At 41.0% G+C, this 23,571-nt stretch overlaps 2 protein-coding genes across 2 annotated transcripts in view; both read left to right on the forward strand.

Annotated features, from left to right (window-relative positions):
- Positions 1-12,022: 12,022 nt before the first annotated feature.
- LOC120956633 (uncharacterized) overlaps positions 12,023-23,571 on the forward strand; it is a 59,597-nt gene continuing 48,048 nt past the window's right edge. The window contains exon 1 of the mRNA XM_049608994.1: positions 12,023-12,379. Within this exon, the coding sequence (XP_049464951.1) occupies positions 12,246-12,379 (134 nt within the window). The 5' untranslated portion in view covers positions 12,023-12,245. The remainder of the gene's footprint in view (positions 12,380-23,571) is intronic.
- On the forward strand, positions 14,335-16,060 carry LOC125907514 (zinc finger protein 726-like). The gene has a single exon (XM_049610250.1). The coding sequence runs from the start codon at positions 15,014-15,016 to the stop codon at positions 15,734-15,736; it is 723 nt and encodes a 240-aa protein (XP_049466207.1). The 5' UTR covers positions 14,335-15,013; the 3' UTR covers positions 15,737-16,060.

Below are 23,571 nucleotides of genomic sequence, written 5' to 3' on the forward strand. Positions count from 1 at the left end.
CAATTAACAGGTGAATGGAATGGAAAACGAGGAACACAGTGACGAGTGCCATGTAGCAAATGGAAAAACAAAAGCGTAAATACAAGCGAAAACAATTGATTCTGTGGCTGAAGATGATGGAAAGATGAGAAAAGATCAATCAATAAGCACAAACACCTGCTTAAAGGGTGTTAAAAGGGTGCAGTAAGTGTTTGTAATGCCCTCCTCCCGAAACCCAATACTTAATGTGAACCACCTCTTCGCCATCATCATCACCATAATCATCGTTTAATTGCTTCTTTTCTACAGCACAACCACAGCAAAATTATTCCAACGATCCTGAACCTTCTTCCCATTTTGCACCCCTTATATCTATATATATATTACATTGCTGCCACACCAGTATGATAAAAATAGTAAATATTAAAAGAAGAAAAAAACGAAATTGTGATGCACGGCAAGTATGGTGAGCTACGGAATGCGGAACCCCCTTTTAGGTGAAATAGGTAAAGTAAAGAAAATCATAAAATAAAAGAAAATAATAAACAAAACAAAAACATTCAATGAGAATGATACGAAGAAAATGAAAATTCGCACATAAAGAAGTAGAACACAGCTGTAAAGAAGTTGCAAAAGAAGAAAGTCACAGGTTGACAAAGAATCAACCAAATGGAAACAAGTGGGATATACATAGTCAAAAACCACACTGAGAAATACGCGCAAAAGGGGAAGGCTGCGTGGGAAACAATAGTAAAAAATAAATCCAAAAAAATGTGAAAAATACGTCCTTTTGTTTTGTCGAAAATGAGAAAGAAAGTAAATAATAAGAATAATAGTATAAAAGAAGTAAATAAGTAAAACAAGAAAAATGATTAGTAAAATATCACAAAATAATGAGGAATTTAGATGCTTTGGTTACCTTCTCAATTTGATTAGTGTTTCTACTTCTATTTTTTTCTTCTTTCTTTTTTTCTATTAATCCTTTGTTCTTCTTCACATTTTCACACTTCTGCTTGCTTTTTCAGGTTATAAATTATACTTTTTGTATGTTTTCTTCGAAATCTTCTACATTGTTTTATCACTCTTTCAATGAGCATCCCTGTTATTGGGACAATCGGTTCCGCTTCGTGCAAAGCAGATAAAGTGCCTGCTAAACCTTGTTTTGAAATGCCTTCACCACTCCTTTTTGCTAACAACTTGTAATAATAACAATCATCGAACATTACGAAGTTTGTTTAGATCGTAAATGAAAGGACACTGTTTTTTTTTCTTTTACTTCGCCTCACAGAAATCCTTAATCCACAAGACAAGGCAGTATAATTAGCACCCGTACCCGTACGTCAAGGACGGCTTGCAGTACTTTTTTTAGGCTTTAATTTTCATTCTCTTCAGCCGGGCAAGGACGACCTAGCAAGCGGACCTACGACAATGGCATCGACGCGGGGTTCCTGAGTCCCATACCCGCTGTGCCTGAGTACCTCCCAGATCAGAACCAGGTACCGACACACACACACACACGTGTAATTAAATTTCCGTTCCACTTCACCATACCATTTGCTTCACGGTGCTCCAACGGCAAGGGAATGACGATTGCATTTTACGGTCTTTTCGATTTCTGTTTTTAGTTCCACTCCTTTCTGACTCTCTCTCTCTCTCTCTCTCTCTCTCTCTCTCTCTCTCTCTCTCTCTCTCTCTCTCTCTCTCTCTCTCTCTCTCTCTCTCTCTCTTTCACTCGAAAGCCTCTGTTGTTTCAATGTGGTCAGTGTTGAAGGGTCAAGGGTTGCTTCTTTCTGCAGCATCACCTGACCCGATGTCTGCAGCTCCGTCTGAAAGGCAAAGAGAAGGCAACGAAGTAGGCCTTTTTCACCTGCGGTCAAGCACGAACAAGCTCGCTTGTGGTTCTCCGCATCGGTAACCACATTTGGAAACCACGCATGGCCTGCTGATTTGATTTGGTTCGTGCCGGCGTGCAGGCCATGATGCGTTTGGGTGGACACTCCCAACTGTCACACATTTTTGGGAAAAAGCAACGTTTTCTCTCTTTGATATGATAGTTATTTTGAATATTCTCTCCATTCCAATTGTATTTCACTTCAAACGGTAATAGTTCTTTCAAACTTGTACCTCCAAAAAAAGGACGACGTGAAGTTCGCTGACACCGGGAGTACGTGTTACTTTCAAAAAATTAAACTCCGAGTACGATTCGGTCCTGTTTTCCTGAATTTCATTTGACTTCGTTTTTTTTCTACTGTTCTTGTTTCCCTGCCAAATGGCAAATCGAACGCCCAGACAGACCTGCAGGCCACCCGGCCATTTGATTCAATTGGATTCACCCAGTTTCACGCATCGGGCATGACACAAAAAGCGATAGCGCGTGGGCCGGTGTGGTTGTGTTTTAACTCGCGCGACGCGGGTCTTTTCTGAAGGGCCCGGCACGGTCTCGTTCCGAGCGTCACGTACAAGCGCTGCAGCCACCTTTTCCCCGACGCACACACACACACACACACATTTGCTCTACGGTCGGTTGACTTCGACGGCATCGTTATCGACTGGCTGGCCTGCAGCACCGGCAGCAGCTGTGTGTCGGCCGGCGTCAGGATGATTCGGTTTGGACTGCGACTAATTTATGAAGCCTATGAAGCCGAGCCGCTGTGTACACTCATCCTGGAGCACACCGAGACAACCAAAAAAACAACATGCTCTGCAGAGAAACAGACACACATCGGCTTCAGCAATCGAATTAGTTTTCCCAAACCTCATCCAAGCCTCACCGGTGGGGGGGGGGGGAATGAAATTAGTGCCACCGAAAATTGACCTCACCCGATGGCTTCGTTTGCGGGGGAGGGGCAGGTGGGGAAGACCATGAAATGATTTGACGGTTCATTAGCGCGCAGCGCCAATATTGGCCACCGCTGCCTGCCCACCTTGGTTGTGGAAAGAGCGTTCCTGGGGCTTTTCAATAATGTCGCGCGTCCAGGCCGGTCCTCCTCGGGAGGAGCAAGCGCTCGATACCTGTAGACTAATTAATTTGTGCAGCATGACCGGATGACTTCGCTCGCGGTGGTGTTGCCAGCTGGAACGAAATCGCGGAGATGTGTGCACTTGCAATTCGGAAACAATGTTTCCCGCTTTTTACAGAACATTGGACAATGGTTTCTTGCCGATTGAGGAAGCAGTTTGGAGAAAAACATGGGGATAAATATTGCTGGTTCTAGTATTCAAATATCTAGGCAGAAAATACAACACGATTCCGATGTATGTCGTTGTTTGTACCCTTTAGTGACCTTAACTTGACTACATCTCGGCGAATACCCTTTTGCAAGTTTTGAATCCGAAACTAACAAGGACCAGGAGGCGGTTCGGCAAGCATTCTGAACTAAACCTTACACAAAGCATTGCGTTTTTTTATCTTAGTCCCCAATTTCATCTTAAAACTTGGAACAGGGAATCATCCAAAACAAGACTACATCTTAGGATTTGTGGCATTTCTGGACATGGGATGAGTGTATATTTCTATTCCCAAACTAATCTTGAACCTAAAACAGTTACTGAAACCGTTTAATATCCCGAAACTCATCCCGAAATTATTATCACAATCCTTGAATTAGTCTTGAGCCTATCTTAGTCGTACAGCTGCTATATTCCTGTAACTATCCCAGATGTAGAGCTTGTCTTGTAATTGAACCTGAAGCACGTCCTAAATCTACCACGTTATGACATTGATTCTGAATCTATCTTAGTGCTGAAACTGATTTTGGTAGAACATCTCCTGCAACTCTTGGAACTGAACTGGTAATTGAAAACAGGGTGGAATGTTATGCCAATACTCAAAACTAGATCCCAGAACTAGTCCCAAGCCTCATGAATGCCGTGTGCATTAATCTAAACAAGCCTTAAAACTAGTCCCAAGTACATCCTGGTGCTAGAGGCTAGTCCTAGCCTTAGAATTAGCATTTTATGGCTAACCCAGTCGCAATCTCTCTACTAATTTCGAAATCAAGCCATGTCTAGTACTAGTTCTGAACATATTTTAGTTATCTTGTAGCTGGTCCCGAACCTATCTCAGTTATTCTTTTAGCATAATAGGCTATCGCAAACCAAACATTGAAGTTATATTCGATCATGTAACAAGTATTGTATCTATTCCAGCCTAGATTTGATTCTGAAACTATTCCAATCCCACAATACAAGTCGAACTTACCCTAGAAGTTCTCCGGAGCCTCAACCAACCAAATATTCGAGTTAAAGATATCTTAGAATTATTCAACGGGATATCTGCTGATTCTGGAACATCATCTCCCAATCCTTACTCCTGGTCCAGGCACCGAATTTCGGCTATACTCAACGTTCAAGAGCAGCAAATACCTCTTCTATTCTGCAATAAATCTTATAGTCGACTTATTCAATAATACTAGACTGTTAAACGGATCCCTTGTTATAGCATATATCAATTTGCACGACTTAACAACATGCCTGTAATGGGTTCAAATCCTTTATGAAGAACAATAAGAAGAAGAAGAAGAAGAAGAAGAAAAGAAAAAGAAGAAGAAAAAGAAGAAGAAAAAGAATAAGAAGAAGAAAAAGAATAAGAAGAAGAAAGAGAAGAATATGATTTAAAAAAAATGACATTTTCAAATAGCACAAAATGTATCACTAAAACCTTAAAGCAAACAAAAAGTTTAAACATTTAAAACATTAAAAAAATTTAAACATTTTGAAACAAACCTAGAAAAGAAGGAAAAAATTGGTTTTTAATTACACAAAGAGTTGCTCTGTTGCAACACCCATCTCTTCCGCCACCGGTATTCTTCGATGAGTCATCAAATTCTAGCTCCTGTGTGGCGCCTAGAACCGCTTCCCATCACAAGAAAAGGCCCGCTCAAACAACCAGGAACAAGTTGTAGAGCTAATTCGACAGAATAGGGAAATAAAACAAAAACGGCCCAATTCTTCCGAATTAACTTCCGGACAGCCGACCGAGAACGATTGCGTACGAACGAACGAGTGAACGAAAGTCATTTGATCGACAAGAAGGCTATGACGACGATAGCTGGTCGGGGCACTAAAAGCGTAAGCTTTGTCATCATCATCATCATCATCGTCGTCACCGTCGGCCAGAATCAGTTGACGTATTGGAAGGCGACGCTTCGAGATGAGACGATCCGCACCGTCGGTGGTCGCACTGTAGGATTGTTCTAGCACAGGGAAAGTGGGAAGCATCAAGCATCCGAAAATTCGTCACAGCACCAGCAAAACTTTCGTTCGCTCTGTTACGCGCTCTCTCTCTCAAACCGAACGCTTTCTGGCCGTTCTTTCATCCACCGAAAATGCCTCCACAAGATGAGGAATCGTTTCTTTCCAGTCCATTAAAAAATTACCACTTATTATTAGCCGCATCGGTCTTCTGGTCGACCGCATGGCGCTCTACCACCGAGGCACAGTGCCGGAGAATTCATTATCTCTCAACATTCACCATCCACAGCAGACATGTTTAAGGCAGGCTTCAACATTCCTTGGGCACATGGGGAGTTTTTTGTGTGGGTATGTGCAAGGCCCTTTTTAACCCTGACCAGATACCGTCAAGGTCACCCTTGCATCATTGGCCGATATCCGTCGGTCCGTCCCTCCATTTTCTGAGCATTTTAATGTGTCTGTCCGATGCCATGCACGTTGCGGTCATTGCGCGTTGATTAATGACAAACTGCCTAATCCCAGGGGGAGGACATATCTCGGTGTGAATTCTAACGTAGCTGCAGCACTTATGGAATTTTGTGTTTAAGGACTCCCTTCCCTTCCTACGAATCATCTGATGTAAAGAAAAAAAAAGTCATACCCTTATGAAAGATACTTCAGACAGCGCCTCCCAGCCCAACCAACCCAACGGGAAAGTGTAACCAATTCCAATTTTACTGAACTGAAACTTTCCGTCACGTTCAACGCCACAGGTTCCCCTTTTGGGTTGAGAGGGCGCGCTCAACATTCACCACCATTCTGTTGATTTTCTCTTTTTTGCTGCATTAATGAGTCTATTTATCTTATCGGGCAGGCAAGCCCGATTCGGTTCACTTGGAGCTTCACTCGGTTAATGGTTACTGATAACAAGAGAAAGAGAGAGAACGTCGTTGTGGTCATCGTTAGAATGACTTCCGAACGAGGGAGCCACATCGGTCAGCTCCTAAAGAAGCCACAACTAGCCCGGGAAGGGCAGCTGAAAAGTGAGTGATCAATCAACCGCAATTAGCCGGTTGCCATGGGACAGAAAGCTTCCCGGGTCGGTCACATTTGGCGAATGACTGCGCAACAACTTCGAAACATTGTTGCAAGCATAATGAGGTGAAGCTGGTTTTAAATTGATTACCAGACACAGAAGCGTTGGCCGCAGAAAATCGGGACACAGAACCTTCCAATCAGTGGAGGAAGCTGGTGGCCTCATTCTGTGTGGGAAGTAAGGTGGTGAGGCCGGCCGTGGGAAAATGAGTTGATCGATTGATTAGTTGGCGCTTATCACTGATAATTAACAGTCCTTGGGGCGATTAATGTGATTATAAACTTAAACTCGATTGAAGCGCAGTTGAGCTAAACTCAGAATATTTCTATCGAATGTAGCAAAATACGCGAAATTTTGCTCTCAATTATTGTTTAACAAGCCTTAATATTGTTTCAAATTAAACAAACGGCTAAATTACAGCTTTTCCCCCAAAAAAGGACAGGAAATTCTGATTTCGCAAAAAAATAGAATTCTCAACTCTTGTTTTATGGCAGTTTATGGCACGATGTTTATAGCTCACTAACTTTTGTCCACCAAATTCTCTTCCACAGTGCGTCCTGCGTTGCGTTGGCATAGTGGGAACGAAGCAGGAACAAAATTTTGATCATTCGTGCAGTTTAAAAATCAAAAGTGCTCGAATTGGTTCGTACAGTGAATTGGAAGGGTTTTTGTACGAGATGAATATCGCATCCGTGATGGAACGGGTATGACCAACAACATGAAGTACAACGAACAGAAAATGCTTCTACAAATAACAGTTATTAAAACGCATAATAAGAGTTTTTAAATTCGCCTTACTTATGTAAGAAATAGAAAAAATGTTTTAAATGTAGTGAAACAGGATTGAAAAATTAAAAAAAAAGTTTTTTAAATCAAACGATGTATGTTTTCTCTTTAAAAAAAAACAACCGAAAAAGACAGATGTGACATGATTTCCGACCCGATTTCTTTTTTTCCAATAGGTATACTGTCATGCATTGTTCAATATTATGCAAGAGGATTAGACGCGGTTCACTGAAATGTTTCTATTTACGGGCAAGCCTTTAGCTCAATAGAGCCATTTTTCAATAAGCTCCGTCCGGAACACAGAGATGAGGCCCGTGACAAATCGAACCGTGGCTTAGCCATTGAGTGCTGATATTTTGTTGCATTTTCAAATCGTTTAAAACATGATACAAAGCATCGGCCATAGCATTGTAGCATAACACATCATATCGAACCAGCTTAACTTCAGCCGAGCGTGGCAAATAATCTTACCGACACTGCCATCCAACGCTCTAAAAGCAGCAACAGAAAAGGGAAGGAGAGAGCAAAATATCAATTCATTACATTGGGTTCAATTTAAATGCTAGTTGCTCATTTGGAAAAAATGGGAAAATTAAACAAAGATAGGGTGTGATTCACTGCCTATCGTAATTAAATCATTTCCCCCTAGCAGCAATAAACGTAATTGAAGTGCTCTTTGTCAGGTGCACAGAACTCGGATAATTGTTCCGACAGAGTTGACATTGATATGAGCAAGAGCTGTCGTTCCCTACCCTACAAAAGGGAGACGGGATCACTTTCAACGCACCCAATTCCACTCGACTTTTCTACCCTGTACGGCGCGCAGTTCAGATTAATAAGCAGTGATTTGCCACAAGGTGTGAGAAAGGGACAAAGTGAGGGCAAAATACTTTCGATTAACTGAAAATGATGGCAAAAATTACTCGATTAACTAAGGTGTCGGCCACAGTGCGAAGGCCTCGGCCACGTGCACGGATGGTTACGATTGTAACGGTCCCCGTGTGGGTTTGTTTTTGTCCCTTTGATTTGGCGTAAAACAGCTTACTGATTCCGGATCAGACGGGGTGGCGTACAGCCTTCGGGGTGTGTTTCTCATTTTTGTGACACATTGTACATTGCCGCCGGTAGTTGCTGGTATTAACAAAATACACCGTAATGCTGAGTGAGGTGACAAATTGAAGTGTAGGAATGAATTTACTTAATGATTTTTAAATTAAGTGATTGCCTTAGCACCTTTTTCCGACTATTGGTTACCGTCTCCTGATGCTGAAGAACAGGAATTTAAATCTGTTAAAAATTACCTGACTCCTTTGCTTCGATCAATGTCTTCTTACTTCTGTCCCACAAACAGCAAACAAGCAAAACCTTCGTGTGCCTTCTGGACCAACGGAAATTTCCAGAACCTCACCATGGCCTACTCAAACACACTTTCGTAGTCCGGGATTATGTTTCCACTATTTACACATCAATTAATTCCCATAATGACTTCTTCCGATTGCTTGCTAGAAGTAGCCTAAAGGACCCTGCCATGATCCTGTCCCTATTTGTCTGTCCTTTTACCATTCTTTGAAGGAGAAAGTGCGCCTCCGAAATGAACAACAGCTGAACCAACTCTTGCCTGAAGTGGTTGCCGCAGATTGCTTCCCACAAAGGTACTTCTGGCCCGAAAATTGATCCTTTACAGACACATTTCGCAAACGAGAAGCGTTTTGAGGCATATTCGTCCTCCGTTGGTCTTTTCTTTGCATTGCTTGTGGTTGCACAATGTGGTTCAATGGATGATGATTGTTCCATTACAGACACCTGGCCATGGCTCGGGGTGAATTTCATGCAACTTCTGGGTTAACGTTGAATTGCAGACCATGAAATTAAAGATTTGTTCAACAACATGGATTAAGAACCAATAATGCAAGAAATGGCTACAACTTTGTGAATGTTCTCAAACAAAACATTACAAAAAAAACTCGGTTTGAAACGAATGTAAACCACCTCATATGCAAACTGCACGGGTATTCTGTTATAATTTATATTGACATTACAATTTAAATTGAATTTATATAGACAAAGCTTAACATCCATTGTTAGATGATAAAATTCAGTCTTTCGCTTTAGCTCAAAGTTCGGCCAGGTTAAACAAATCGAAACTATTCCATCATCGTACGCAAATTGCAACTAGAACATACGCAAATGAAGCATGTTCCGCATGAGAGCATGTGCTTGGAAAACGAAATGAAAATATAAATAAATCAACAAATCATAATACATAATACCTTTAGCCGTTTCAACAAACGTTGATCGTGGCCCAACCCGAAGGCCAATCCGCGGTACAGGTGAATGATTATTGAATATGTTCATGACTCATTAGGGTAATTGAATCCTTTGGGTGAGCTACATACACTGCATCGACGTTGGTGGGAATGCTTTCTGAGTATTGGTTATTACTTTCTACGGTGATTTATGCAGTCAAACAATGCTGCCAACAAAACCATGGCGTCACATCCATTTAATTCACTCGCGAGCAGGAATCCACTTCCCAAATTAATTGTAAACATGCCGATTGTTAGCGAGATTGCGTCGTTTTAAAGGATTTCTCTCCATATATTCCATGATGCACAACACATAACGAAACACCCTTTTTGCCCAAACCGACCACGTTACATCAATTCCAGCTCTTTTCTGGGAGGATTTTGTTCTATTGCGCTCCCTCGGCACCGATTGGCGATAGAAAAACAACTGCGAGGCAGTTTAAATTTAATTATAAACTGTTGTTTTTCTTCATCCTTGTGCAACCAAAAGCACACAGACTCTCACGCGGACCCGAGCCACATCGACGGAAGGATGAGAGAACCGTCATTCGTTACGGTGGAATGTGGCTTGCGGCCATATTGCACAACCAGACGATACGGCTGCCTCATCCGGCGTTACAAAAACACGCAATCCTGCTCATGACGATGTTTGTCTTAATCTTTCACGGTACCATGCCGGCTTTGCAGGGTGAATTGTGTTTGCTATTAGCCGTTGAATGGATAATTCCACGAGGATAGCAAAAAAACCTCCAAAACACGTCGGATGAGTGATTTTTTACATGAATATTCACCACCAATACTATCGATCGATACCCACACACAATCGCTCAATTTGACAACGATACTCATCAGTTGAAGCGATTTGTAACGCCTCCGCCATTTTATCCTCTGCCCGATATCTCACTAATCGGTTAATAAGGTTTTGCCAAATACATAAACTACCTTCTATCGCCAGTCTCGTCCCTCTAAAACCAACCATGAGTCCTCTCCCAAGGTTCTGTATGTGCATGTTCCCCTCCTGTGCTGAGACCCCCGGGAAGAAAGATCAGAAAATCAGAGATTAGAGTGTTTTCCTTGGCATTATTTGGCCAATCGCTTTTCCGATAAACGTGATCTCCTCCATTTCGCTTCGTTGTCCCATCATGTACTGGTTCCCGTATGTCCTTGTCAATTAGCAATTGCGCATGGCACTGACGTCACGGCAAACGGAACAGGATGCGCTTCCTTCTCGCGTGCGCGGTACGTTATCTCTTTCATTCGACATCTCTCTTCTACAAATATATCCTTTTCTTTCACTGTCCTGAACAACTCTCTGGTGCCCCAGATTCGTTTCAAAGTACGACGAATAGAGAGGTCCAAGGAAATCTCTTCCCCGTGACACACAAGGAAGAAGGAGAAGGACGCTTACCCGTGTCTCCATGCTGCTCCAACACTATTTATGGAGCCATTTTGTTCGAACAGAAGAGATAAATACATAATCCTTCTAATTTCCGTAAATCAGTAATCGTTCTCACCTTCTCCGTCGACCTTCGTAAAGCTCACCTGAAGATAACAAGCGCGTAGGAGTTCGGCAGCACATTATATTTCATTGGTAGTACATAGGAAGAGCTCCATGTTCAGATAAATGACAACCAAACGACTTCATTTCCTCCACATCAAACACCTTGTCCTCCCGTAGAATCTGCGCGCGCGTGTCCTCGTGAAATGATCCGAAACTGGCCAGAGAGCCTGAAAGAGACCAAAGATATGAGAGAAAGAGTCAAAATATTGTGAGAAGTGAGCTTTCCTATTACCAATTTTCCATTTTTCCTTTCTTACTCATTCTTTTCCGTTGTTCCGCAATTCGCACCGACAAGGTCCCAGCAGGTCCTCGGATTATGTGCAGATCAGTGTCGTGTGTCCTGCCTTACCAACAGACGAGGTATGGTGGAAGGGCACGCTAGAATGATCCCTTCTCTTTCTGCTGTTTTTTATCGTCCTTTTTCTAGCTTCAGCGGTACCGTCGCACACATAAGCATTAGATTTGTTTACCTTGCTGCCTTCGCTCCGGATTTTCTACTTTGTGCAACGCCATCCTCGTGAAGCAGGGAAATGACTGGGGTACGTGGAAGGACGTCCCTTCAACCGGACCATCCAGGAAAGGAACTACTTCGATGGCGTCAAACTGTGCCAGCCTCACTTTTGCGCGAACTGTCGAATGGAATTGATGTGACTGGGGAGTTGTCATCAGTTGGACTCGTTGCCATCGTAACGTGAACCTGTCAGTGAAGGCCAAGAATGATATTCTGTGCATCATAGTAGCTAGGCAAGTGATAAAGAAAGGACAATTGAGGACAAGTGTATTGTGAACATCGAATCTTTAAATCAAGCAGAATATAGCTTTTTTGTCAAGTAGTGAATCAAACATTCCCCATTGGATTGAACCCGGAATAACATTTTAATCTTCTCTCTCGGATATTTGTGTTACTTTATGTGAATGTGACCTACCGAAAGAAATAGAGACTCTTGCAAAAAACGTTTCTCTGTCGCGTGTATTTTTCCCTTCAACTCTCCGGTATTGGAAACATCCTGTTCCTATCATCCCGCAGCGGAAGTAACAACAGAAAATGGATTGGGACATCGTTGACATGTAAGTAGATTAGTTTTTAGATTCCCTTTTAATGTTTTGAATCAACTAATTGGCCTTTAAGTCCCTGATGATTTACTTTTGTCGTAATTCCTCGACCCTAATGAACATTCTTGCCGTGACGAACAGATCACATTTTTACGGATCGATGGCATGCAGTCATTTTATGTATTGATTTCTTTCGGAAGATTCACAACGGTCCAGCTTAATTCTCAATGTTTCTTTTTTATTCGTGGTCCTTTTCAGCTTTAATTTCCAGCCGGAGAGCCAGGAGCTAGACATGGGCATTCAATCAATCCTGCTGAGGGAATCGAGCTTCATCACAACACTTCCGCAGACTGAGGACGAATCTTCAGAATGCCACAACACATCAATGATCCATTCATCTTCATCCTGGAAGCCTTTTAAATGCATGTAAGTACACCAACACTGGCTAATCTACGTGGAAACAAGCGTTGTGTCGTTCCCCAGGATTAAGAAATTATATTCGCACGATTTGAGGTTGATAAATACTCACAGCGACAAACGCAACGAACCCTTTCCTCAACTACCTTTCGATAAAAACTATTTGTTTACTAAACGTACCAACCCTGGTGTGGATTAGCAGACGATAAATGAGTTCCTGGGACCTTTGTACTTTGTACTGGTAGTTGTGGAGGGTGGGTGGAGGGAGCTTTTGTCCTTCGCTTTTCGGTTGTTAACATGGTTCCCGTCTCTACCATTCGGTCGATACTGGACGGCTTCCTTAAAGTCAATACAATACAGCATCTCATTCAACGATCCCAACAATCAGGTCAGGATGGGATATGATATGAACGTCCGCCATAAACTTTCTTTCTGTTTCGATTCAGGTGGAAAAATACTGTGTCGGGAAAAATACTTTTTACTGAGAAAGCGTGTGCAACGAACATAAATTATAACTGAACATGATTGGCTTCATTTGCGGACATGAATACGTAATGGAGTGTTCTGAAATGAAAAATAGTGGATTATTTCGCCGCAGTTATCATGGAGAAACATAACAAATGAATCCATAAACATGCATGACTGTGTAATATGTTGTAAAAAATTATGGAAATATGAAATGATTCTTCTCTAATTTATTCATTACTTTTGAAAAGACTTTAAAGTAAACCTCAAAGGTTAAAAAATCTGTTCCTTAAAAGAGGTTTCCTTACAGAAAGGCTTCAGGTTCACACTTTCTGCAAACACACGTGTGACGAAAACTTTCTAGTCCGAACCACCCCTTATCCTTATCTCCTTATCCCTCCTGTATTGGTCACGTTGTTTGGTCTAATGAAACATTCAATCCACAGAGTCGTAGCAACGTTCTCATTCTCCACTGTTTGCTTGCTGGAACACAAAACTTCACCAACACCAAGCTACAGCATCAACTTTTGTGCCTTCAATCTCGATTTCAAGTGAACTGATGAGCGACCAGATGATTGGGAAACTAGAAACAATCGGAAAAGCGGGACAAAGTTTCATTGTTTCATACATTTTTAATCATCCGGAATGAAATGTGGAACGGATTTGTGCATGGATCGGTTGTTTGTTTTTTGAAATTGGTTTGATTTTGGCTTGAGATGCTTGCTTGGGAGAAAACAGAACTTCATTTCCGTATTGCTTCTAGGTAAAAGCAAAATAAAGTCCACAATTTTTCCATTTTTCCATTTCCTCAAGGCATTCTGAAGCCGTATAAACCTTCAACGCGATTTATAAAAGAGTCTTTGCTGGCAGGAAATCAACGCCATAATTACCCAAAGAAGGAGATTGCATTAATTACATCATAAGGCTTCCGCACGATACTTGTTGCAAGACAAATCCTACTTTACCTTTAACGAAATTTTCCAAATACTCAAACAAACGTGATTCGGTACATTAAGAGATATTGAAGCAGCAAAAAAACATTACCCCCATCGGTGTCAGTCGTGCTTTGTAAGCGGAAACCCTGAGCATATTTAACGAGAACCCAAGACAACAATAACTCGCTGCTAATTAACGCTATTTGCATGGGCACAGTCCGGAAGAATCCGTGAAAAAGACAGCTTCGTTACTCGACAGCCAGTTGAACGAATGGAAATTACGCGAATTTACGTTGGAGTTGCGGCATATTGCATGATTTATGAACCTTTGCATCCATCTGTAGGAACAACTCCCCAATCAGACCTATTTGCATGACCCTTTATAAATCGGGAAATGCTCCGTGACGGAAAGTTTTGTGCTAAATAAATATCATCTACCGATTCCATTTGTGTTGGAATATGTTTTACTAATCAATGGCGAACAATTGTGGCCTTGCATGCTTTACAATCGTCCGCAGAATAAGGCAAATAAATTATTCCTAATCGTCCAGTCGCCGATGAGAACCGATAATAGTTGGCAGCATTTCAATGAGTTATTATTTACTCAATTATTTCCATAAACAATCCAAAAGGTTAGCAGAGAGTTCGTTTTGATAATGGTGTTGTATGTTCAATTCACACATTATTATTATGCACCCTACATTTATTGGAAAACTCTTCAACCATGTTCAAATCGCTCAGAGTCTGCTCTTCTACAAACGACTCTCCCTGGAAGGACATTTTTCCAAAGGGGCGTTGCCAGACGATGGACCAATCAGTGCTCTGTTCTCTTCGGAGGGTACGGAAAAAGGACTTCAACAGAAGCAAACTTGATGGCTCTCACAGCTGTCCAAACTGAGATGAGATTCCATCGCACTTAGTGAGAGTCTCTTCCATGCTGACGGGTTACGTTTGCTACATTTGCTGTTTGTTTGCGGTTGGATTTAGATATTCTACAGGCTGATGATATATTCCAATAGAGATTCATTCCAATCACTCCATTTCCCGACGGCATTCATAGTCTTTAGCCAGTTGTTGTGAATAATATTGTTTGTGTTTCAGATCTCCAGCGTTAGAGCTTCCTGATTCTCACCAGTTGTCCGACACAACGTCCTGTTTAGAGGTATGCAACCTTCTCTTATCATATTTGCTACTTCAACCACCGGTCTGTTTATCATTTCAATCCCTTTTTACCCTTCAGGAGATGGAAGTACCACGCGACATGTTCGAGGAACCCAACGACAGTTTGAACAAGAATGACGTTCCCATTTCACCTCCAGACAACTGCTCCAGGGATTCTAGTCTGCGTCACAAACAACTCCACACTGACAACAACAACCTGCAGCCGAGGGACGAAAGGCCTTTCCGGTGTGCCATCTGTCCCAAGGCGTTCCGACTTTCCTCCACACTGTCCGCACACAAGAAGCTGCACGACCAAAGAGGACCCGGTCTACGGTGTGAGACGTGTGGACGAGTCTTCACGCAACCCAGCGCTCTCTCCAGCCATCGACTGCTGCATCGGTCGGATCGGCCACACAGCTGCAGCCTCTGTGGAAAGCAGTTCGTTCGGCTGCATGCCCTCGTGCTTAGTCACGCGAACGAACGACCCTACGAGTGTGACCTGTGTGGAAAAGCTTTTACCGAAAAGCACGTGCTCGTACGCCATCGCAAGACGCACAGTAACGAGCGACCCCATGAGTGTGCCGATTGCTCGAAGGCCTTCAAGGAGCGGTATGACCTGCTGCGCCACACGCTCATTCACAGTGGACTGCGGCCGCACAAGTGTCCCGATTGCTCCAAAACCTTCGTCCAATCCAATGCACTGGTTAAACATCGAAAGTGTCACGAACGGGAACGCACCGTTGGCCATCATCAGTTGAACGCAGCTTCCTTTGCTGTAACTAGGGCCGAAACTACGTGTTGCTAAGTGGAACAGTGACGCAGTGAGAGAAGCAACAAGTGGTTATGTTGATTTGCAGAGTGTAAATAGAAACGTGTTTGAGCAAATGTTGTTGTTAGTGTCTTTGGAAAGGCATTCAGAGGAAGTGTGCAATTAAATAAAGTGTGTATATATTCACAGACATGCTTCTGGGTCATCTTAATAATGGTTTCATATGGAATATTAAATTGACGGACGCTCTGAAAATGGATGTTTTTCCTGTTTTAGTGACACTATTGAACAAAGTCACTTTACATTCCCTCACTAAATTACCTACGCAAACAACTGATGTCACCCCAAACCAAAAGGGACGTTGTTGCTCCATTCCACAATGCCCCACAGTCCCAGAGGAAGGTTTTGTTGGAACCACTCTGTAAAGACTACTCCTTGCCCAGCGTGGTTCCGCTGATTGTTAAGTAAACATTTTGAAGAGGCAGATTGTCCTGCAATGAAATTACCTTTAATATGTTTGCACAGGAAAGTACAATGCCAATAGTTACGGAGATTGAGAAGAGAATCTTGACATGCTCTTTCCCACCGCTGCTTCAAGTCACGGCGGTGGCAACATTTGAGATGCTTTCTATTTTCAGGATTTAAAAAGGATTTACATCTCATGCGCTTTCAACACATTTTAGTGCTTGTGGCTTATACCGTGGCCATGGTACGAAAAAAGGCTCTTTGGTAGTAGACGCAAATCAACGACGGATTATTTTTGAAAATGGTGTTTGCCTTCAGCTATGACGGACTTTTTTTTATTTCACGCAGATTGCATCGCACAAAAAAAGACGTTGTTATTTTTCCATATTTCCCAAATTATGCATGCAAAACGATCCACATCGGAGGTGTTTTTTTAGGACACATTCGAAAAAATCTGAAGGTAATAGGAAACCAAAAGTGGGTGTTTCTACGAAAGCCGTTTTTTATGTAGTTAATGGTTATTTTTTCTGCTTGCTTGCTTCATCCAATGTTTTATCTATTTGCACACAATATGGAAATATTTTATCGGGGATTTTTTTCATCACATTCAGCCCTTTTCACAAGTAAAGTTCGAATTATTATAACCATTTTCCAAAAGGACGCATTCTTCTCTATCAAGACATTCTGGCTTTGAAAGAATAATTCCAAATAACTTGCTGAATAATTTGTACCATCTTTGATCCTACACCGTATCTCCCATCATTCCACATTCCCTCTTACCAGCTCTGCACCATTTACAAACAATCATAATTGAAATGGCATAACGAATCTCGTGACAAAATGATTTGTGATGCGACGATTGAGTGATGATTTTAATTTGCTCCGAAAATAGTCATGGCGATTCAGAATACGGAGCTACAGAGACACGACGGTAAACCATGTCGAACGCGCTTAAATGCATTCGGGCGTGGCATATAATCCTCGGCGCTTTCGTCAAACATCAAACCCTTCGTTATCATCATTACACTCAATTATGCTGTAACTTTGACCGGGGAATACTAGGGGAATAGAACGTTGAACATTGTAATTGAAACCATTGCCAGGGTTAGCAGCCCTTTTTCATGTCCTTTTCATCGGTGTGGTTCTCCCTAGACCGAAATAGCTGAGTTTTGCACGTAAAATAATTAATGGAGCCAGAAAACAAAACATCCTCATCTCATAAAATGGTTTAATGACGACATTGGGCGTTAAGCTCCAAACAATTCCACGCAAAAGAGGCCAAATCATTGTTCTTTGCTCTAATATCTTAATTAATATTGACATTTTAAACGCGATTTGTCCTAAGTAGACCATTTCTGATAATAATTGACTTCATTTTTTATGGTATCACATACACACGGAGACTCTAAGAAGTAATAAATACCTTGTGAAATCTATATAGATGTGAAATATGCCTCCGGAAATTTGCTAGGACAGAGATGCTTATCGTAAAATCACAATCTTCATTTCCATCACATCCAAACCACTCACTCTTTTCTAACACCATCAACTGACAAGAGGAAAATGCAAAAGTACTTTGCTCAGCTTACGTGACGACCACAACACTAAGGAGTAGTAGGCCACGTGCATGGATGGTTACGATTAGCCGGTCCCTGTGTGGGTTTGTTTTTGTCACTTTGATTTGGCGTAAAACAGCTTACTGATTCCGGATCAGACGCGGTGGCGTAAAGCCTTCGGGGTGTGTTTCTCATTTTGTGACACATTGTACATTGCCGCCGGTGGTTGCTGGTATTAACAAAATACACCGTGATGCTGAGTGGGGTGACAAATTGAAGTGTGGTAATTAATTTACTAAATGATTTTTAAATTAAGTGATTGCCTAAGCAGTTTTTCAGACTATTGGTTACCGTCTCCTGACACTGAAGGACAGGAATTTAAGAATAGCTCCCAATGTTTCGATCAATATATTACTACTTCAGTCCCACAAACAGCAAACAAGCAAAACCTTCGTGTGCCTTCTGGACCAACGGAAATCTCCAGAACCATGCCACGGCCTACTCAAACACACTCTCGTAGCCCGGGATTATGTTTCCACTATTTACACATCAATTAATTCCCATAATGACTTCTTCCGATTGCTTGCTAGAAGTAGCCTAAAGGACCCTGCCATGATCCTGTCCCTATTTGTCTGTCCTTTTACCATTCTTTGAAGGAGAAAGTGCGCCTCCGAAATGAACAACAGCTGAACCAACTCTTGCCTGAAGTGGTTGCCGCAGATTGCTTCCCATAAAGGTACTTCTGGTCCGAAAATTGATCCTTCATAGACACCTTTCCTTTTGGGACATATTCGTCCTCCGTTGATCTTTTTATTGCATTGCTTGTGGTTGCACAATGTGGTTCAATGGATGATGATTGTTACATTACAGACACCTGGCCATGGCTCGGGGTGAATTTCATGCAACTTCTGGGTTAACGTTGAATTGCAAACCATGAAATTAAATATTCGTTCAACAACATGGATTAACCTTCATTTCTTTAAACACCTACCCGGGTATGTTTTGCTTATTCTTTTTATTATAACTTTTTACTGGGTTATCGAATCGATCCAAAAAAATTAGAATGCCTATGGAAACATGTTTTAAAAGAGTGGTGAAAAATTCAGAATTTCTCAATTTTTTTAAATGTGCTTTAAAAAATAAAATCAACTTTTACCCCTTACTTCTATAACCACCTACCCGGGTAAGTAACACATACAATAAAGGATTTTGGTTTCGATTAGTCGCTAACTTTGTAATGATATGTATAGCAATGCATGTAGTTATATTTATAGAATCTATTCCAAAAGTTTTCTAGCTCTTAATATTCTTCTAAAGTCACATAGATTGAAATGATTGCACCGACAGTCGGGAAGAAATGGCGGTGTATTAGTGTCAGTTGAACTAATTGCTATGCATTCAATTTATGTAACTAAAAGCCATACTTCATAAATTTATAACATGAAAACTAGTATTGTTATTATAGCTGCATAGAATAAGTTGAAAAATACATTTTTTGACCAATAAAAATACAAATTCCCTTATAAAATGTATTACCTACACGGGTAGGTGGTCATAAAGATGAGGGTGTATTTTTGGTCATAGAAACGAAGCTTAAGAAACAATAATGCAAGATATGGCTTTATCTTTGTAAACCTCAAAAAAATCAAAACAGAAAAAATCTTGATTAGAAACGAATGTAAACAATGCAATGCATATGCAAACACCACGGTTTTTCTATTAGAATTGATATTCATACTTACTTGCAGTTTTCAAGCGGGACATTGTTATCAGATTGCTTTCAGCAACAATTTATTTACTTAACCGTATTAATACACGATGCGCAATCTCAGATTGCGCATATATTCGTTTTATCAAAACATATGTCATTTCGCGTAGCCAACCCTGAGCTATAAACGTCATTTCCATACAATTTCAGATTGCGCCAAGATTGCGCATAAATTTTCAAGATTATATGTCCGAGATATATACATATTTTTTGACAGATAAATATATCAAACCGATCCGTTTGACAGATAAATATATGCGCAATCTGAGATTGCGCATCGTCTATTGTTACGGTAATGGTCAATTTTTCACCCATATGTTTACTCGATTTCAGGCACCAACTTCTGGTTTGTTTACTCGATCGACGCGCTTCGCTAGAATTTTGTGGAGTGGTTTGACGTTTTGCTTCAGTGGCACATTCCATCGATGACGTCATATTGGGAGGCATTCAAGCTCCCCATGTAACGTTTTTTTTGCAACTTCCCAAAGGCGAATCATTTGGTGCAAGGCCACGGAGCCACACCTGTACAAGAAGTTATTAGGCGCAAAGCCACGGGAGTGACAAAATGCAGTTTTTTTTTGCAAAACGTGAGCTTGTGTCACTTTTTTAAGCTTTGTCACAATTTCGTAACCTAGCAGCCAGGAAAAAAAGTTGACAAAAGTTGATAAAAAGTGACAACATTTGACGTTCGCGAAAAAGCGTAAACAAACAGCTATTTGGCGCAGTTGTGACCCATTGCTTTGATAATAATGCTAAAATGCATGTTTCTAATTGATGTATGCATCTATTTAGTACTTCTTAAACAACATATCGATGATATTAAGATGTTTGAGCCTTTTGTCGTTTTTGTGTATATTTTTGGTGCGGCCACGAGAAAAGCTCATTTTTGCAGTTGACAAGCAATTTGGACAAACTTGAAATTTTTTCAACATTTTGTCACCTCCGTGGCCACGCGCCGATTCATATCACCACTTTGTATTTTGTTGTGTCCGTACAAATTAAACATGAGACGGTGTGTACGGCACAAACAGAATATGTATATTTTATCACTACTCTTTGGGATCGTTATACAATAACACGTAATAAATAATAACGCATACACACACGCAATGCGGGGAGAGGACGACCGGTCCCAAGGTGTATGGATAATAGGAGGTGAAGTGCTTCAGAGCAAATTGACATTTCACGACTTGACATAACAATACTGGGGGCTCCGGTATTAAAATCGGGGAGGGCTGTAGGGGGGTATAGAAAATTGTATGCGATTTGACATAACAATACTCAATGATGGCGCCCGGAAAACGCGCTAACAATTCACCTCCTTAATAAAGACACCTTGGACCGGTCCTGCTCGCGCCGCGATCCTCACTGAGGACGTCACAGGATGACAGCCCTGATGTCAACAGTGAGCCCTCAGGAAGAGGCAGCGGTCTGTCCACAACATATTTATTAAAATATATGTTTATATGTTAGCCGTTTCGTAAACCTTTTGCATCTTCTTCATCTCATGACTTTTTACACGATGTTGGTTTTTATATGAAATTTTGTGAGCTAGAAATAATATAATATTTTTTTCAAAAAAAATCATACAACGAATAATTCTTCTTCATTTTGCAATATCGCTAATCTGGTTTTTACAAAATAATTTAACGATCGCTTGTTTGACCCTTGTTAAACCGTCTTGTGTACGACCAAAAAACTTTACGTAATCGTACAACCGCCTACCCGGGTAGGCCATACATTTTGTATGGATCAATTATGTTTTTCGTGGTTAACAGCGTATATCTTTTGAATTACTTGTTAGATTGGAATGAAAACTATCTTATAGGTTCATAATAATGTTTTATAACATATCGTAGGAAAATTAGAATTTTAAAAATCCTATCAATATTTTTTTCAATCAAAAATATGTGCTAACTCTACCACCATAACTGGCCAGGACCCATCCCAAGCGCCACAGATTAAGCTTAAACGACTGGAAAATTGAATATCCATAGAAAAAAATGAAAGCCCCACAGCTTCATTGGTTTGATCAATATATGGCACATTACAACTCATCATTATATTGCTATCCTATTCTTGCAATGTGTTTCGACAAGTTTCATCTAATCATGACCTATATAGCCTTCTCATTTTCTGAGCAAAAACCCATATGAATGGTCGTGTGGTCAGATACGTGGGTATCAACACCAACGACCATTACTCAAATCTCACTTGCTTCAGGTGCTTGTGGTTTCGGTTGGAGTTTAGTATTTAAACAATCGTATCGCCGTTCTAGTTCTAGCGATGTATAACTTCAATGCGAAACCATACAACAGTACAGAGGAAATGAGAAAGCTCTCCTCCAAGCGATGAAGCTCAACTGGTTGGGGTATCCCACCAACAGAGAGCGCCACCAGCTTTTTCGCTATTTTTAGAATGCATGAGTCGTTTGCCGTCTGCTAAACGAAGTCTTTCTATATTCCGTTTAGGTAGAGAACTTGAGTCGTTTAGAAGCCGTTTAGTGGTCGTTTAGTGGATTTGTGGCACTTGGGATGTTTTAAGTGGATGATTAGTCTTTTTCTATGTTTTACTTACGTTTCTTTCAAAAGTTATATACATTTTTCAATGGTTTTGCTTGTTGTATAAAAATATATGTTGACGATCTATAAAATACAGTGGAGCGCCGTTTATCCGGGCTTCTCGGGACTTGACCTCGCCCGGATAAGCGAAAAACACGGATAATGAGTCAAATGATATATTTTATCACCAATTCCTGGTTGTTTTTTGGAAATTTTTCCGACTTTTTGATAAAAATAATACAGTTTTTATTAACTTCATGTTTTTCGAAAGAGAATTTTTAAAATTTACCATGAATTATAGTGTTTTTTGTTATGACAATGTGCTATTATAACCGCTTTTTCAAATATCCTCCTCATAACGCAATGTCACTTTTGTATTGAACTGTCATTTCTCAACAGCACGGATAAACGGAAAGCCGGATAAAAGGTACCCGGATAAACGGCGCTCCACTGTATGCTCATGATGTTTTATTAAAAACCGGCTCCGACCGGCTCCAGACAACTTCGGAACCTCCTCCACTCCAACCCAACGGAGCCGGCTCCACACCCACGGCTCCGAAGCTGAATCCGCTCCAGTTACTCCGAAACCTACTCCGCACCAACGACTCCGCGCTCACGGCCCTGGAGGCAGTTTTTGCAGACCGGCTTTTTTTTACCAAAAAAATCATGTTCAATAAAGTTTCAATCGGGAAGATCCATAATTAGCTGAGTAAATAATGTTGAAAGGAATCTATACAAAAATCGATAAGTGTTGAACATTGTTCAACAATCACACAATCACATCGGGTGTTAGCTTCTACACTTGCGAGAAGATAGATTCGTTTTTTACGCTATCATACAATGCCGTCCCTATTGAAACGTTAGTCCAGAGCCGTTGGTCCGAAGCCGTTGATTCACCGCCGGCTCCGGAGCCATTGATTCGTCGCCAGCTCCGGGGCTGTTGATGCGGACCCAGCTCCGGAGCTGTTGGTGTGGATCCAGCTCTGGAGCCGTGGGTGCCGAGCCGACTTCGGAGCCATTGGTGCGCTTCAAAACACCTATCCCTATTCGGCAGTAACACTATGACAAAAGTATGAATGTGTGTGTTAACTTCCAGCCAATTCTATTCTTGTAGTGGTTAGTATCATTTTAAAAGAGATTATTTCAGTGTTAAATTCAAAATATTGTTACACTGTAATACAACATTTGAAACAAAAAAAAGACATAAGTATCCTCTCAAAACATGTGGCAAGGCCGGTTGGGGTGTTGGAGTTGCAGCACATTTTTGATTGAAAAAAATATTCATAGGATTTGTAAAATTCTAATTTTACAACGATATGTTATAAAACATTATTGTGACCCTATAAGACAATTTTAATTCAAATCTAAGTAATTCAAAATATATACGCATTTAACCATGAAAAACATGATTCTTCCATACAAAATGTATGGCCTACATGGGTAAATTATTTATATAAACTTAAATAATTTAAAAAAATATTTAAACATTTTTGATATTTTTTATTATTTGCACTTGGGTAG

The sequence above is a fragment of the Anopheles coluzzii genome, chromosome 3 (genome assembly GCF_943734685.1).
Source record: "Anopheles coluzzii chromosome 3, AcolN3, whole genome shotgun sequence".
Taxonomy (NCBI): domain Eukaryota; kingdom Metazoa; phylum Arthropoda; class Insecta; order Diptera; family Culicidae; genus Anopheles; species Anopheles coluzzii.